General features: G+C 49.4%; 1 protein-coding gene across 1 annotated transcript; it reads left to right on the top strand.

Annotated features, from left to right (window-relative positions):
- Window positions 1-8,902: 8,902 nt before the first annotated feature.
- Window positions 8,903-14,428, top strand: MB (myoglobin). Its single transcript, XM_009500459.2, has 3 exons — window positions 8,903-9,041; window positions 12,626-12,848; window positions 13,563-14,428. The coding sequence occupies exons 1-3, from the start codon at window positions 8,947-8,949 to the stop codon at window positions 13,707-13,709; spliced, it is 465 nt and encodes a 154-aa protein (XP_009498754.1). The 5' UTR covers window positions 8,903-8,946; the 3' UTR covers window positions 13,710-14,428.
- The last annotated feature ends 453 nt before the right edge of the window (window positions 14,429-14,881 follow it).

Below are 14,881 nucleotides of genomic sequence, written 5' to 3' on the forward strand. Positions count from 1 at the left end.
CAGTCCATAAGGCAAAACACCTGAAAGCAGAACCCATCATCCTGAAAAGGGAGCAGATATTGAATCAATGACTTCCCGTGCTCACTCCTCATGGGTCAAACTGGCCAGGGCTTTGCTTTCCTGCTCTCCTCTTACGTTGCTCAGGTCAGTCTTTGTTTTGTTTTGTTTTGTTTTGTTTTGTTTTGTTTTGTTTTGTTTTGTTTTGTTTTGTTTTGTTTTGTTTTGTTTTGTTTTGTTTTGTTTTGTTTTGTTTTGTTTTGTTTTGTTTTGTTTTCTGGGGGGTTGTTCCCCCCCCCAAAAAAAAACCCCAAAATCACTTGCCCATGTTTCCACCTGAATTTCCATCTGAACTCTCCCCCTGACCCCAAAGACTCCCTTTCAGCCCTGGTTAATGCTCAATGAGTGAGACTTTTGAAATACCTGGGTATTTCAAATATATTTCAATATATTTTCCCCTGCAAAAGGGCTACCTGTTTTTTCTGGTCTATCTGCAGTCACATTTCTTCTCCTGACTGTTTGACCTGTGCTCCCAGCATTGTCCCTTGCCTGATTTTTTATGATTTGGACTTTCCCTGCCCCAATCAACAGATGAGGCCGAGCTTGTCCTGCTGCGCGAGACAACACACCTCACTCAGCTTTACGAGCTGCAGGTCTGCAAAAGCAGCAGATAAACACTGCCCTTTTGCTCAGGAGGATTATAAATCCACTGTAATTTGGCCCTTGCTGTAAACTCATAGATAGAAAGAAAATTAATGCTGAAACCCAGAGGAAGGAGCACGGATTTGCTTAGAGCAGGGAGCCACCACGTGCAGCGAGATCTCTGCTGCAGCTGATGGGAAAGGAAATAAAAGGACCGCAGGCGATGTCCAGGCAGATGCTGCCACAGACCAGCTGGATCCCACCAGCTGAGCCACCAGCACTGGAGCGCTTCGCAGAAGGAGGAGGATCAAAAAAATAAAAACATGGTGTCTGGGGAACTGACAGTTAAAAAGGCACCAGAGCTGGGAACCCTGTGCAGTACAGAGATCTTTGAGGGCAACGGAGCTTCATTTTTATTGTGGGTTTTCTTTTTTTTTTTTGAATGGGCATGCCTTGCAGCCGTTTGTGAATGGTTAGAAAGTGATTAGCATATTTTTGGCTTTGCGCATTGGTTCATCTTTTGCAGAGTCACCAAGTCAGCAGGTTGCTTTTAACAGTTTGACCTAGTAAGGCTGCAGCCATGTCTGAAATATGTTTTGGGGAGCATGTGTAAGAGGATTAAAAGATTATGAACTCATACAGAATTCTGCCTAAGGCTGTTAAACACAAGCATGCAAACATAACCTTGGGAAGTCCTCACAGCCTCAAGTTGCTGTGACAGAGTAGGACTGTTCCTGCTTCTTATACTTTTCCCGGGCATCTGACTCTGGATGCTGTTGGGGCAAGTGGCTAGATGAGCTTCTGGCTGTCCATGGCTCCTGTGTATGCAAGATGCTTACAGGTGAGCTTTCCAAAGGTGCCCAGCCTGGCACATCCATATCTGCAGCCCTAGACCCCAAACAGCCGATAGGGCTAGCCAGGCTGAGCATTTGGCAGGGATGCTGTGCGGCACTTGTACCACTACCAAAGCAATTACAGGACCAGGACTTGCAGTGTAGGTGGGATCTTCCAGTACTTGTTTTTTGGGCAAGTATCTTGCAGCCAGTGTCAAGCCCCACCACTGTGGTTGTCTTGCCAGCAGGACCCTAAAGTGGACAAGTCAGAAGATCTGATTGCATGCCAGCAATGAAAATTAGGTGAAATTGCAGGAATGACAATAACAGGGAAGAGATGCAGAACAGACACCCCTACCCAAATTCAGTGGTAAATGCTCTGCTTGGGCAGCCAGGCGCTCACTGCCACCCGGTGTTGATCCGCTTGAAGAAAACATTTATTTTTTGCCAAGTATTTTTTGCAGAGGGATCCGTTTCCCTGCAGGCATTCCCCATAAGACCGGCGGAGCTCAGAAAGCACTACTGGATTAGGGACTGCTTAAATTGGTCCTGCTTCTCAGAAGAGAAAAAAAGCGCGTTGTCCCACTCCTCCCTAAGGGAAAGCTTGGTGTTGGAACAATAATGCAAAATGAGACCGTGAACTTTGAAAAGGGACAACTGCAGCTGGAAGCGAGAACCTGTTGGAGCTCATTAAAAGGCAAGTGTAAACATCAATACAAACAAGGGGTAGATCTTGGCTTCCCCACGGGCTCTTATCTTGCACAAGCTCCGTGCTTTGTGGATGAGAAGCTGTTTTGCAGGCAAAGGGAATAAAAAAGTGTGTCTGTTTCCTCGCCTTTTACCGCACGAAACTCAGGCAAAGGGAAACCCCAATTTGCATGTGCTGTGCCACTGGCTAGACAGTGCTGCCTGGGGTTTTGGAGGACGGCTTGATGGGTGTTTCTTTTACAAACGATGCCTACATAAGCAGCTCTGCCTTCCCTTTCCACCCTGCCAGAATGTGCTGGTCCAGCTATGTGACAAACCAGACCACAGAACTGATCTGTCTTTGAAAGAAACTCACCAAACTTTAAACCCAGACCAGTTCCTTGATCCAGTCATTTCAAGCCCTCATAAAGAGCTGCACAAGCGTCATGGGGTGGGGGATGCTCTACCGGCATTGCCTCCAAATCCACTTTAAAAACATACACAGCCTTGTATTAAGTGCTGGTACCTTGCTGGTATCACTGGGATTGGGCAAGGCAATTTTGCAGCTGTATCACCCATTTTTATTAAGCAGTGATGGACTCTACCACCCCTTTTTGGTAGCCTGAAAGCCCACATCTGAGCTCTGCATTGTGGCCTGGTTAATTCCTCTTCCTCAAGGACCAGCCCAGGTGTGAAGACGTTCTCATTGTCGAGAGAGTTTAACCAGCAGCCAGACACAGCCAGCTCCCTGCGACTCTGGGCACGTGTGTACGTGTGTCCCAAGGAAGGGTGGGCTGCAGAAAGGGTGCTTGTTTGCGTGGTGGCTCAGCTTCATCACTTCCGATGCTGCTCTTGCTCTGGTCTTGGCCATGCTGCAATTGCTCCTGCCTTTGCGGGTGCATGAACCCATCTCCTGCAGCACTCAGCCATGCCCAAAGCGCACCCTGCACTCTTGAAGGACACTCTTGCACCTTGCAGGGTGCCCTGGCCCCCATACTCCCAAGGCTCTGTGAGGAGGCGGATGAGGACCCTGTCTGGTATAAGGCATGCTGTGGGAACAGCCACCCCCTCCAGCTGCCTGGATTTCGGTCTAACCTGATCACGAACTCCCAGCCTTGGCCATGCTGCAAGCATCTCTCTTGCAGCTTCCTATGCATAGCTCTGAGCTACAGAGTTCAGGGTGTCAGGCAGACACACAATACTGTGTGCATGCTGATTGCTTGACTTCTTTTTTTTTTTTTCCCCCATGTGTGTTTTTGTGGCCCTTGCTTTTCCCATTTGTCCCTCAGCAGGCTCTAGCTAAGGTATTTTGTTGGTAGTGAGGGATGAGAGAGGAATTCCCCACTTGCTTTATTATTTTATTATTAGTACACAAATCCCTCTGTGCCATTATGGTGTTATGAAGTTTAATCCACCTAAAGGGACTGCTGTATGCCACAGTTCCTTCACATCTTCCCACTGACCCCTAGAGAGCTTCAGGGTCTTGCTGGTACAATCTGCGTTCTTACCTCCAGAAAATAATTTCCTCCCTTTGCTCTTGGGAAAGGCAAGGCTTTAACATCTGCCTGTTGTTTTCTAATCATAATCCTCCTTCCTTTAACTGCACTCACAGTTTCCCACAGAAACCCTCAGTCCTTTTGTGCTCTCATTTCCCAGCCCTTCAGAGGAGGTTTGCATCCCCAGAGAGAGCTCATGCAGCCTCAGAGACAGACAGCCTCAGCTTCTGTGTTGGAGCCTAAATATTCTGGTCCCAGACTGCCCTATTGCTTTCCTGCATGTTCTCCCACTGAATCCAAGTACTGGCTTACAAGAAGTGTCCTGCTTAGCCCAGATAAATGTTTTGTCCAGGTGCTGTGCAGTGTCACGTCCACCATGCAACGCCTAGATGATTGCACAGGAGCTGTGGGTCATGCCTGCGTTATCCTGGGCACCTTCTGGAGCAAGAAAACGACTGAATCATATAGTTGCCTGTCTGATAGTCACCAAAGGCTGGACTCTGTGAGCATTGATGCAAAGGTAAAGCTACCTCTGACTTTATGGTACAGGGTCCAACCCCTGCAAGAATCCATGCCAAGAAACTGATAAGTACATAGCACAGCTCTGCAAACCCACAGCCCAAATCTTGTCCTGATGCTGAAATCTCCTCCTAACGTTCCTCTTCCTTTTAAGCAAGCGGCTTGGGTCACCTCTCAGCTGCTGAAATCCATCAGTGTGCAGGAGTCCTGCCTAGAGGCACTGCTAAGAATAGTGTTTAAGAGCAAGGGGAAGAGAGGAGTGTGCATGGAAGGGATTTGGCCACCGCCACCACCAGTTAGACTCCACCTTGTTTCCTACAAGTGGTGGAGGCCATGCAATGCATGCAGCTTCATATGGTGCTCTTATCCGAGCCTTCTGATCCTCTGAATACTGAAGTCAACGGCACAGCTGCAGAAAACCCAATGCTTTTGCCTTTCTATGGCTATAAGATCCTGTTACTATTGCTCTTACCTCTCCAGCTAACACTGCTGGGAGCAGTGGAGTCTCACCTGCCTGTGTGCACGGACTGAGCTTCAGGCTCCTAAAACAAAAAGTGCAGATGAATCTCTCAGAAGCAGCCGTGTATCAGCAAAATGCCATAGAAACCACAGCCGCGTTACAGGCCTTTTCCCTGGCATTATGCAATGGGTAATTATGTAAGCTGGAGTTATATAATATTCCTGGCTTTTTCGGAGGGCCAGGCCCCCCACCCCGACCGCCCCCCCGGCGCAGCGGTGTGTACCACGCTTACGTCACGCCACGCTTTATACAGCCCAGGGTCATGGCAGAGCTGGGGCCGCTGCCACTCCCGGCCACAGGACCCTCTGCTGCTCACAGGGGTTTTCTGAAATTGTATTGTGGGGGAAAAGCCTCACTGAATGGAAAAAAAACATATTTGGAAAAAAAAAAAATAATAATCTGCTCTCTGTGTAGGCACACAAGATGGTTTGGGTTGGTTTTTGAGGAAAATGGACTGATTTGGGGAGCAACTCTCCTCCTTGCTGCAAAGTTTATTTCACAGACTTACTTCAAATGAAAATAATGTCTATGATTTCTGCTAGTGCCTCTCTCTTGGGTACACATTTGCCTACTTGAGCAGGTGTGGCTGCAGAGAAGGCAGTGCTAGAAATCACTGGCGATTTGCTATATTAACTGCCGAGGCAATGATGGGCTCTCTGATGTTCATTTTACAGGCCCAGGCTGAATTTGTCTCTTCACGACAGCAATACTCAAAAAAAAAAAAAATTGAATGTGGCCAAACAGACTTGGATCTGGTCCCTCCCTGTGGCTGGTGTGTGATTCCTACCGTTCCTCCCAGCTCTGCCAAGGCTGTTGCGCCCCGTATTAATAACTACCAAACAGCTGGTGTTTCTAAAACCATACCCAAGAGCCAGTCCTTGCTCTTTCACTGGTGCTGTCTGTGGGTTCAAACAAGTCATAGAACTTTGTTGTTTCCTCATAAATGGGGAAAACAAGTGGCTTTTCCATTCACGGGATTGTGGCATGGTCTAAATTCATTAATGCCTGTAGAAAGGCTTGCCATCCGTTGAGGGAGGAGCTAGGCAGAGGTGAGATTGCATCCACCGTTTCAGCAGAAACCGCTCTTCCCATGCCTGCTGTCCCCATTAGATGGGGGGACCTCTCCTAAGCACTTTTTGGTGACGTTTTTAGGTAGACACCAGCACCATGCAATGCCTAGGACAGTCTACCTCCTCAGCAGTACCCAGAGGCTTGGTTGTGGCTCTACTGCTGTCCCACGGGACCTTCCTCTGCCCCAGTTCCACCACCTTGTCCCTTTCCAGTGGTCAAGGCTGGGGGGAAGGAGCAGCACCCTGCCCATGCCAGCGATCTGCTGCAAGGCTGGGGGCAAAGCCACCTGGCCATGCCAGGGCCCTGCCCCCCCCGACACGGGCCCTTTCCGAAGAAAACAGACCTTCTCAACATCCCGTGCTGAAAATTTACGAAAGTTCTGCCACCCGCCACCCAAGCACAGCAAGAGCCCTGCGGTGCTGCCGGCGCTGGGATGCCGCAGCCCCCCGCGTCCTGGGGTCACTCTCCTGCCTCCGAAATTTCAGGGCTATGTGTCGACCCCCTCCCCGACCCTGCAAATCCCGGGTAGGGGCTTGGACGTGGCCTCCAGTCCCCGTGGCTCTGTCGCCCGTGGCCACTAGATGGTAGCAAGCCCTGGCCGACGGAGCCGGGCTGCTGCGGCGCCTCCAGCCCGGGCGGGGGGAGCCCCCAGGCGGGCACCCGCTTTGCAGCAGCACCCCCATCACGCCCGCGATGCACCCCAAAACGCCGCCAGAAATATTAACGGCACGTTTTATGCTCGTTTGGCGAGAGCACCCTACGTGCGGGTGCAGGCACGGCAGCGCGGCGATGGTGTGTCCAGCGCTGGTTGAAATGGGTTATTCAATCACCCGGTGCTTTTTTAAATCGGGGGGCCGATATGTTGGCTCTCTGTAGTCTGCGTTTATCGAGAGGATCATGCAAGTGATAGATTTTGCTCCGTGGGGGAGAGGAGAGGCCTGTAGATACTAAAATGTTATGTCCCTTTCACAGCTGCAGGTTGAGGCGTGGTCTGGTGCGCTATAAAGCTTTTAGTATTTCTGTAGGGTACTTATTTTAAGCTCTAGGGAGAAGAGCTTATGATTTCATTTCATTACTACTTGTAAAAAAAAGTGATAAGGAATCCCATGCTCTTTTTAAGCCTTCTGACCGTTTAACATTAATGTCCATACCGAGACTGTTGGCTTCACAGCCCTAGGGAAAGCTCAGAGAACAGAGAGGTGACCAACTTCAAATGAAGTAATTACAGCAACTGAGTAGTTTCAGCTTGGAGAATATGACAGGGCTTGGTGCATAAGCAGCAGCCTCTTGTGGACCAGGAGCACATTTCTGTTGTGTCTGAAATGCATGTAAAACAGCAAGGTCAGTACTTAGGATCCTACCCAAGGTCAAACCTGGGATGGTGCAAATGCTTGTTTACTGCTGTAAGTACTTGGGGAGTGAGGCTGCAGGTATGTGATCGCTCCTGTCTCAGCCCTGTGCTGTGGAGAACAACATGAGGAAATAGCTAGAAGTGTCCTACGCTCTCTTCCATCAATTTAGCTTTGTTTGGCTAATTGCTGGTGGCCTGGTGTTTGCACAAGTAAATCAGGATGAAATCTTGAAGTGTTAAGGATGTGGGTTTTCATATGTAAAATGAACTGGTGCATAGAGGAGAGAGAAGGGGAGGATTAAAGGGTCATAGGTTGACTTGGCTCACAGAGGCTTGCAACATTTAATGGCCAAAATTCTCTTTCCTCTAGGCTTGGACACCAGCTGGCACCTCCATTTGGCTTTTGCCATCCTTCTTACCCAAACTATTCCCCTTAAACCTGTGTGTTTCTGAAGGGCGTGAGGCTCCGTGCCTCAGCCCTTCTCACTGCCTGTTTACCCTTGTTCGTGGGCACTTGTCTCCCCTTGCAAGGCTGGAGCAGGGCGACTGTTCCCCCGTCGCAGAGAGCAGACGGGTGCAGAGGCAGCCATGCACATCAGGTCCTGCAGCACTCTGGTAGGGACCGTGGGGTTGCATGCAGTTTTCCTGAGCACCAAGGCAGGTCCCTTCAGCTCTCAGTTGACATTTCTTGCCTGCCAAGGTCCGCAGTGTGTGCCCCTTCGGAAATGTCCAGAGGTAGGTGCATGCTTCTGGACAACAGCACTAGCTGGGCTTTGTTATCGGGCTGTACTTTGACTGCAGTCACACCCTGGAAGGGATTAATCACCCCGTTGGTGTGCCAGGCCATTATCAGTCCTGATGGGGCTGGAGGAGAGAGGCTGGGAGGTGTCCCAAAGCATACCCATGTTGCTTGTCAGCCTGGTGGCTTTTCTTCCCAACATTGATATTTGGCTTGACAGAAGTAGCCAGAGACCTTAACCCCTGTCTGGGTGCATGCTGAGTTAAGCCCTGCTGTGTCCTTGTGTCTCTGGCCTGCTGCAAATTACCCTTCTGGCTCAGCTGTACATCTGTTGGCTCTGATATCCAGGCTCAGCCAGCAGTTAATCCTGAGCATTCCCCGGAGAGGCAGGCAGAGGACCCTGGCATGCAGGTGCGGGGTAACTGGCTCCTATATAGTTTTCATTCTCTTCCTCTCTCCTGTGAGGCTGGGGAGATGCCTGGATTATGTTGGGTGTTGGATATGGTTAGCTCTTGAGGTCATGTGTCTTCTAACCCTGTGCTCTTCTCTTAGTAAATGTAATGCATTACCCCAGGGGCAAAGGAGAGTGAGCTCAGCGTGGGAGAGGAAGGGCTTTTGGAGCAATGGAGCTGATGCTACCAGCCATCCTGGTCTCTTCTGCTTGCCCTCAGCAGGCCAGGGGAGAGGGAGGCAGGGTGGCCTTGCAGATGGCAGTGCCCTTCAGGAGTCTCCTGCCATACAGCTTGACACTGTCTCTGGGTCCTTGGGAACCCAGGACAGGCTTCTGGCACTGTGTTTTGGCAGTGCCCTTTCTGTCTAGAGTGGGACATGTGCCAGTCCAATATGAAAAAACAGAAATGATGCCATCAGTGGCATCCACAATAGCACCTGACCCAAAATAGCTTCCTAGAAAAAAATAGGGAGGCTGATTAGGTTAGACAAGCCTGAATGAGGGCAAGACATCCAGCTGACGATTGACAGGTGTAGGTTTGTGAGCAGGGGCTATAAATCCTGCGGGTGAGCTCTCCAGCTACCCTTTGGGGAAAGGCAAACGGCTGCAGGGAGCAGTTGGGACCTGCCTTCAGTGAACCATGGGGCTCAGCGATCAGGAATGGCAGCAGGTCCTGACTATCTGGGGGAAGGTGGAGTCTGACCTCCCTGGCCATGGGCATGAAGTTTTAATGAGGTAGGCAAGAAGCTTTGGTCCTAAGAGTAAAGCTGAGAGACCAAGGAAGATGTATATTTACTATGGGAGCTTGTGTTTGGCAGTGTTTATTTCAACAGGCTGTTTTTGTTGTTGTAGGGTGGTGGTTTTGCCATTGCTATGGTTTCTGGGGTAAAAACTACTCACCGTGTAAAGTGGCTGTGCTTCTGTCTCTCTGTCTGTCTGTGGGTTCAGGAGTGAGCCACTGCTGCTTTCAAAAGATAGTGGACTTTGTCACTCCTTCTGCCCAACCTGTTGGCAAAGCTCTGCTTTGGATCCTTGTTGCCCAAGCACTGCGGTGAGAAATGCTGGAGTGAATTGTGTGTCCTGGGCCTTCAGATGCTCTGCAGCATGCAGAGAAAGAGAGGAGAAGAAAGTCTCCTCTGTGACAATTTTCTCAGAATCTCTGACTTCAGTAAAATTAACTATGAATTACCTGAGTTTTTCCCTCTCCCCAGCTTAGTCTCACCTGGCAGAGCCCTGCCCATCTTGCTTTTTGGCCAGAAATCTGGGTGGTAACACTTGTCCACTTCCTGATGATGAATTTGAGGTCTGGGTATGAAACACAGCACATCCTTCCCCCTGCTTCCCACCTCCATTATTCTGGGGTCAGAGTGGGAGCACTTGCGAGGTCTTGCCCTGAGAGGACTCCCGCCCCCATACTGTCCTTGTGGTCCTAGCCCCCTGAGAGGGGAACACCCCGGGCACCGGCAGCAAGTCACAGAAATGCAACCTGGAAGGCACTGCAGAGTGGGATACAACATTGGGCGGGCATTGGATCCTAGCCTGTCCTTAAAGACCAGCAGGGATGGAGACTTTGAGGAGACTCTCTGGATCTTCCCCTCAGCCAGTGCTCAGTGCAGTGCGCTGGAAGGGTACGGATGCTGTGGAAAGCAGTGGAGGTGTGGCACTCGCTTAGGGGGTTTTCTAGCTTAAGCATGGCTAAAGGAATGAGCTCACACCATAGAGCAAATCCACTGTCCATTCAAAGCTTTTTCAAAGATGAGCCAAAGCAAGGGACTGTTTTATTTATCTTCTTTATCATGGCCCAGTTCTGCTGCTATCTGAAGTGGAGGGAGGGATGGGGGCAGCTGGGGGGGTAGCATGCTGGAGGGGTAGCAGGGACCTGAGCCCTCCCCACAGTCCATCCCTCTGAGGTGGCTACTTTGGCTCTGGAACTGTCACAGGACAGTTAAAGCAGTTTCCAATGGAAAAGGTAACACCATTTTTCTTACAGGTATCATAGGGCTTTAAATAGATGACACCCCACTTCCTTGTGACTTTGTGCTCCCCAACCAGCCCAGGTTGTTTCTTTTTCCTTCAAGGGTTTCTAAGGGAGGCGAGAGGCAGGGGAAGCCCAGCAGATCTCCCTGAGTGTCTAAGTGTGCATTGTTAAATATTTGTTAGGTAGATATCATATCCTGGGAATGTGTTTAGAAAACACTGATTCAACTGGAAGTTTTCTGAAGGAAACAAAAAAATACTCAGAATAATTTTCAAGAGTCTTGGGGGTATATCATTCCTTGGCAGACAGGATTCAGCCATAGCTAGACACGATGGAGGGAGATTTTTTAGAAATACCTCCATCTCATTTTAGGGTGCAAGGTTCTTTCATCTCTCTGGGTGGGATGCAACCTGTGTAATGGAGAGATATAGGAAAAAAGCAAAGTCCAATGGTGGTGTGCTCAGCACCTGGTAGAGTACAGAAATCCTTTGGAGACCTTTGAAATTAAATGCGAGCAAAGACTGGACATTCATTTACAGAATGTTTTTGCTGCAGAACAGCTTCTGTTTTCCATATGCTTGAGGTATTTGTTAGTGCAGTTTAACCTATACTTACATCATACAGTGGAGAGCCTGGCCCTCATGGCAACATACTTAGGAGGAATGTCCAGTTCTAGACAGGATGCGAGCCCCAGTAGCCCCAGCACCAGCACCCATCCCAAGGGCAGAGTAAGTGTGCAACCGCTGTACCCTGAGGAGGAGGCTGAAGTCCTGGGCTGGAACGCTGGGTACTGCTGCAGGTGACGGGTGAGCCCCTTCATGGATGTGAGCTGTAGGGCCCTGTCTGTAAAGACGGGCATTGCTTTCACTGGTGCTTCAGCTAGTTGGATTATGTCCATTAGAAGGTGTAATACCTGAAAATAAACTTGTGCAAGGGAGCCGATGCCTTTCAACACCTAGTTATTAGACTGCTCCTAATAATCAGGAGAGGCAGTATCCCCTTTTCACCTTGACTCTAGGATTCTGGCACGGAAAAGAGTGAAATTTCCTACTGGTTTTGTTGCCAGTGGCGTCTGCATCCTGTCTCCTAGGAAATGCAGCAGGGACGAAGCAGGAGGGGACAACACTAGCCTGTCTTTTAGCCAACTTTCCACCTTCTTGTTTTCATTTCCATTTTGGGAGCAGAGTGGCTATGTATAGCACTGCATGGCATTGCACCAGCATGCCTGAAGGCCCCACGCTCTTGTTACCCACTTCCTTCCAAGGACTCTCTGAGGTGCCACAGTTCCTGATGGAGGAACCACACAGCTGGCAGCTGGGCTGAGCCTGTGGGGGTGGGAAGAAAAGGCAGGAATCAAATTCCTCTGTGACTGCAATCAAAGAGTGGGGGCACAGTAAGCTCTCCCATCCAGCTGACATTCAAGAACATCTGAGACCTAGACATGAGAGACATGAGGTTGGGGTTGCTCTTTTTTTTTTTTTTTTGGGGGGGGCGGGGGGAGATGAGAAGCCTCCAGTACTCTCCCTTCCTGTTCAGTGCAGATATGGGCTGGGAAGAGGGTCCTGGTAGTCTGCAGGTTGCCTCCTCAGCAATAGTAAGTCAATGAAGACAGGTGGTTTTGTCTGGTTTTCTTTTTCTTTCAGATGAATGCAAGAACTCACCTCTCAGTACCACGACCAGCATTGGCTCTTTATCTTAATACAGTTGACATAACCCAGGGGACTGGTACCAAAAAGTTAGCAGAGCTATATAAAAAATATGGACACTTGCTCTGTCGCTCTAGTTGGACATGGTTAGGGCAGTGTCTCTGTCACAGTCAGAGGGAGTGGAAAAAGACAGTGGTGATCATGTTAGGATATGTGTAACAGGATGGGATTAAAGTAGATACAATACTGAAACGGTGGTGCATCAGGAGCTTCTGCTCTCTGAAGACAAGAGGCTTTTCATCATTTTTAAATGTTAAAAAGCAGCCTGTACAAAATAAACAGAAAGGAAACTGTACACGGTGTCATCAGGTTGTGGAACGACCTACAAGAGGAAGGACGAAAAACACTTAAACCAGATTCAGAGTAGAGCCAGATGCTTCCCTGGCTTATATACATGCTAAAAGGAGTGATGGTGAATGGTAGTAATTTGGAAAGGACCTAAACTGTCAGAGTTCCCCGGTTAAAGTAGTCTCCACTAGCAGGGACTAGATAAGAGCTTTCTTTGGGGAGGGAAGCAGGTGATCACACCTTTGCCTGTCCATACATTCCATACATACCTGGAGCAGCTGGACCTCAGCTCTGGTCTGGATGATAGCTCTCTCAAGTCTCACAAGTCCCTCCACTTTTGCCCACAGACTTTTTCGGGACCACCCTGAGACCTTGGATCGTTTTGAAAGGTTCAAAGGCCTGAAGACCCCTGATCAGATGAAGGCCTCTGAAGATCTGAAGAAACATGGAGTTACCGTCCTTACTCAACTGGGCAAAATCCTGAAGCAGAAGGGTAATCATGAGTCAGAGTTGAAGCCCCTGGCTCAAACCCATGCGACCAAGCACAAAATCCCTGTTAAATATCTGGAGGTATGGAAAAGGGCAGGGAATCTTGGTGTCTGATGTGTAGTGAATGTGTGCAGGACAGCTAAGTGAGAGTTTCATTTTTATTTACTGATGGCTAGTTGGAATTCAGTGAGCTCTCCCTCAAGTCTGAGGTCCCTGTGTACAGGGAGGCGGAAGCACAGAAAGGGCTCGTGGTATGCAAATGGTATGTGAATATCCAAGCTTAGATTTCCCGTTCCAAACACCACATGCAGTCTAAGCAACCCTGGACTATAATAAACCAGTCCATGCAGCCTCTGCATGCCTGGGAAACTACATTACGTAAGAACTGCCAGTGGCTGGACACAAGGGACGTACAATTTTAGAGTAAGCCCTGGGGGATCCATTGGAGACCAAGACCCACAAAACTAAGTGTTGTACAAACACAGGGCATAAATTTTCAGCCTTAATGGACAAGGCAGACAAAGAGTGGGAAGGGTCGTGATCTATTCAGGGTCATGATCTACTCAAGGTCATGAAGCGGATCAGCATCAGAGCTAGGAATAGAACCCAGTTCTTCTGCCCAGCCCAGGCTCCTTGCAAGCTAGACCTCACTGTCTCTCCAGAGACTGTGGGAAGGGCTACTGAATTAGCTCTGAGATATTTCCAGGCTCTGCAACCTATTTCTTAGGCTGGCTTTTCTGAAAATAAACCTTGACTGTCCCTTCTGTTTCTCTCTCTCTCTTTTCTTCCTCACAGTTCATTTCTGAAGTCATTATCAAGGTCATTGCTGAAAAACACTCTGCAGACTTTGGGGCTGATTCCCAGGCTGCGATGAAGAAGGCCCTGGAGCTGTTCCGAAATGATATGGCCAGCAAGTACAAGGAGTTCGGTTTCCAGGGTTAGCACGTACGCACCAAGGGACACCATGATGGAGGCCTGGCCATGCATCTTAGAGTAGCTTCCCCAGCACTGTTTTGGAGATCTCACAATTGGCAATCCAAGATGTGTGGGAAAGCTTTGATGAGAGGCCAAGAGTCACTCCAGGCAGCATAGAGGCACTCAGAGTAATATCTGTGATAAACCGTTGTTTCCTGGCTTCATGTATACAAAAGAAATAATCTGCTTTCTTAGGAAAAATAATGTAAAGGGTTATCTGTGAGCTTCTGCCTATCCCTATGCTCTTTTTCTTTCCTGCTCCCCAAAACCCAATCTCATCCGAGAGGGGAATGGCATGGTCAGAGATGGAGGGATGTGGAAGAACAGGGGGAGCGTTGAGAAGTGTGGTGAATGAGAGGGTGAAGGGATGACTCAAATGGTATGAGAGAGATGTCAGGCTGGGAAGCAGAGGCACAATGTCCCATTCCTTCCACAGGTGAGACTCTGAGCAGGTTACTGTGGACAGCTTCCAGCACAGTATTACCTTGCTTTGTGGGGGTGAATGCAGCCAGTCAGTCTCCAAGGTCTGCCAGCTTGGAAACTTGCATTAGTTGCTAAACTTATGTTAGCAAAGCTATAAAGAGCAGTACTCCCTGTGGTCTGTAGGTTTCTGGCAGCTGCCGCTACGCGTCCAAAGTTCTGTTGCACTGGGAAGTAAAGTATATGTTTCTTGGAAAATAAAAATTCCTGCACCAGTGTCATGTGTTTGCTCCTGGCTTAATAGGCGCTCTAGTGAGAAGTGGGAGAGATGGAGAAAGTGGAAAAGTGTTTTGTATACCTGGCTGCACCCCAACCTATGGTGCCAGTCCATGACTTGAGCAGCACATGGCATCTGTCTGAGCCAGGGGACTTGGGGCACTCAGATGTCACCACGGGGTCATGACCTGATTACTGGACGTCACAACACGAAATGGCAGCCTAGACTCAGCTGGAGCTGAGAGAAACGCTCCCTGATTAAAGGCCATGGCCACTGCTGCACAGGGGGGACGTGGTGAGGGAAGGCCCTTTGCTTATTTACAGGGAGGTAACACGTGCAAGTGGCCTCGGGTCCCAGCAGCAGCACAGTGTGTTGGTCCCTGCAGGCAAGGGAAAGCAGGGCTGCTTAGCCCAGGAGGAGGGTTGTGGTGGCAGCGTATGCT

This window comes from Phalacrocorax carbo, chromosome 1, assembly GCF_963921805.1.
Source record: "Phalacrocorax carbo chromosome 1, bPhaCar2.1, whole genome shotgun sequence".
In the NCBI taxonomy this organism is placed as follows: domain Eukaryota; kingdom Metazoa; phylum Chordata; class Aves; order Suliformes; family Phalacrocoracidae; genus Phalacrocorax; species Phalacrocorax carbo.

What these genes read in the sequence shown, in the direction of transcription:
- MB (XM_009500459.2), top strand. Translation starts at nt 8,947, where the DNA reads ATGGGGCTCAGCGATCAGGAATGGCAGCAGGTCCTGACTATCTGGGGG. An exon ending in GGGCATGAAGTTTTAATGAG is followed by an intron (nt 9,042 to 12,625) that starts GTAGGCAAGAAG and finishes TTTTGCCCACAG; the next exon opens with ACTTTTTCGGGACCACCCTG. An exon ending in TCCCTGTTAAATATCTGGAG is followed by an intron (nt 12,849 to 13,562) that starts GTATGGAAAAGG and finishes TCTTCCTCACAG; the next exon opens with TTCATTTCTGAAGTCATTAT.